Source organism: Mycetomoellerius zeteki, unplaced genomic scaffold, assembly GCF_001594055.1.
Source record: "Mycetomoellerius zeteki isolate Tzet28-1 unplaced genomic scaffold, Tzet1.0 scaffold1299, whole genome shotgun sequence".
In the NCBI taxonomy this organism is placed as follows: Eukaryota; Metazoa; Arthropoda; class Insecta; order Hymenoptera; family Formicidae; genus Mycetomoellerius; species Mycetomoellerius zeteki.
Window position 1 is genome coordinate 1 of NW_017256232.1, and position 3,029 is coordinate 3,029.

Sequence of the window (3,029 nt, forward strand, 5' to 3'; positions counted from 1 at the left end):
ATTTTAATTTTCATGTTATTTTAATATAAATTCTATTTATGTCTTTTCTTATGTTTTATGTAGCTGGTATGTCTTACCGTGAGTAATAAATAATCAGCTGGCCATGCGCAGATAAAAACCTCTATAAGTGCAGACGCGGCAATGGCAAAAAATTGGGTTTTTATAGTTAATGGTTGTTTCTAGTTAATGGTATGCAAGATAATATTTTAATATAAGTAATACAAAATTTAGATTATATTTGTGATAGAAAGAAAAGAATTGGTGATTTCGTCTTTGAAATTTTTATTTGTGCACAAAACAGCTTGTAGGCAATCGAGCTGTAGGCAATAATTTTATGTGCAAACGAACTGTCGGCAAACGACTAATTAAGATATTTAAGATATTTACGCAAACAAATGTATTATGTAACTAATGCAATAAACAACTATACGCAATGAGAAGATGGAACAGAAATGACTCACGCTCAAAAAAGTAAGACCGCTAAATACCACTGCTATGGTACTAAAGCCTATCGATGACAACGTTATATATCGAACTGTCATAGTAACATCTCTTGCATATCTGTAATTAGCGTTAATTACTATCGGTTTTTTTTTATTAATTTTACTGTTGTATACTCTATTATAGAATTAATTATAATTATGCATTGGTTAATAATGTGAACACACAAGTTTAAAGATATTTTGGTTGTATAATATCAGCTAAAAATGTCAGCCAAAAAATTAGCTAAAAAAGCAAATATTTTTAAGTGAAAATCATTCGAGAAGTATTCAGTACAATTAAGCGAAGGAGGCCATATTCGGGCAGATATTGGTGCTTAATAATTGATATTAGCAATGTTAAATTACTTATCAATTTATTGTAATTTGCGATATAACGTAATCCAGTTTCAGTTTAAGACTATGTTTAAAACTAACAGGCTTCTAGTTTGTTTGAATTAGAAATTGTAAAATTCACACAAAAATATTATTAGGCACCTAGATTGCTTTGATCAAATATATAGTCTTCTTCGCTTATTCGTGTTGAATATACAAGTAAATTATTTTTAAAGAGGTTATTATGCGCCACATTGCATTACATAATTTACATACCGTAATAGCCGTTGATGCAGTTGTGTACAGATTATGAATTCCGAGATATTTGTAATTTTCTGAAATTTATGGGATAGAATCTCGAATCTTGCTGCTATGAACCATAGCAGAAGAGCTATAAAGATGTTGCTACATACTTGCACACAACTTTGGTATACAGCCATTATATGATGCAAGTAAATAATAGTTCTTAGTGGTTGTTTTTTTACATCGAATGGATACTCAACTTCGATTGGAAAGGGTTGATCCATCAATAATGGTCCAAACCACATTATTATAGCTGTCATGGTCATGAAACATAGTGTCGTACAGTAAAATAATTTACATTTATTGATATATCGCTGAAATACGTTCCTTTCTTCTGATTTTGCTTGCTGAATATAATTTTCCATTTCGTATATTATGATCTGCATAAGTATATTGTGTAATCTCTCATTAATGACGGAGTCAGCAAAAGAAGTTTTTAGTTGTACACCAGCTAAATATATTTGTCAAAATGACAGCATTTCGCAAATATATTTTTTATTGTAATTTTTTAAGCTTTTGGCAAATTAAACTTTGCACAAATATAAGTATAATATTATATAATAGTTCAATTTGAACTGTTTCGTATATAACATATAGCATAAAATATTAGTAATGAATATTACTGTTGAATGTATATTTTTTCGCGATATTAATGAAAGAGTTTAAAAACGTTATTTAAAAATAAATTTTTTTTTAAATGCTATCATTAAAACATGTTAATTTTGTTAAATAATTTTTTTTTAAATTTAGAAACAGAATAAACACTGGTGTATGGTAAGTAGACAAAAATTTATAAATGGTACAATGAAAGTGATGATGGAGTCAATTCAGTAAAGGTTTTAATGAGAAATTTTTATTTGTAGTTTATAAAATTTGAGAAATGATAAAATTACTTTCTTAGTAATTCGAAAAAGTTGAAAAGTGCTGCAGTTTTAAATATTAGGAGATGCAAACAAAACGGAAGATTTACCAAGAAGTGAAGATCACTTGCGTGTTCAAAAATCAGCGCAATGAAAATAAGCGTTCAAGGTCTCAAATTATTCGTACGTGCATGTACTTTCGAAAGAAATATGTTGTTTTGAGAGATCCAATATGGCGAATCCAATATGGCGCCTAGAAGCGATGAATATCGCATGCAAATGTAACATTTTTTTGCTTCAACTATCATACTGATCCCCAATAGGCTTGAAAATTATTACTTCTAGGTTTTTCGGAATTGCTGATTACGAATAATTTGAGACCTTGAATGCTTATTTTCAATGCACTGATTTTTGGACACCCAGGTGATCCGGTTGATGTGGAACATCCCATATGTATTCACGTAATTGATATTAAATTGTTTTTTAAATGTTTATAATAATAAAAATTTTTATCATAAAATATTGAAATAAAGAAAATCTTATTTAAAAAAATTTTTTTATCTTCTTGGAAAATCTCACAACTACAATTGAAAAATTTATTTGTAAGCTATATCGCACCAATTTAATCCTCTACATTACATATTTAAATTTAACTTTTATAGGTTTATATTATATCTTTTTAATGATACAAATTGATTTTTCTATGATACAAATAAATTAAAATTACAATAAATTAAAGAGCACATTGCATTTCTTACTTGCAAACGATCACTTTGAAGGGTGAACAATAAAATTTGTATTGGAATTTGCAAACAGGCGGACAGTTCACAGCCCACTTTCATCACAAGAATCATATTATCATACTTCCTGTTTAATGTATATATTAATGATATTGTCATTATGATGCTATTTAAGCAACATATGAAGCGAAATATCTTGTCACGAATTTTTTGAAATTTTGTAGCCTTCATCGGAAGTGGCCAACAACATGCAAACGTCAGATCTATTTTTAAGAAAGCAATAATCTTTTCTAGCGTCAGTGTTTCTATCA

General features: G+C 28.4%; 1 protein-coding gene across 1 annotated transcript; it reads right to left on the bottom strand.

Moving 5' to 3' along the window:
• Positions 1 to 77: 77 nt before the first annotated feature.
• Positions 78 to 1,378, bottom strand: LOC108720209 (uncharacterized; the record flags this gene model as incomplete). The annotated part of the gene is made up of 3 exons (XM_018461841.1): positions 1,092 to 1,378; positions 462 to 561; positions 78 to 179 (listed from the first exon to the last, which is right to left on the bottom strand). Coding segments are annotated over exons 1-3 (489 nt in total), but the record flags the coding sequence as incomplete, so codon positions are not given.
• Between the last annotated feature and the right edge of the window lie 1,651 nt (positions 1,379 to 3,029).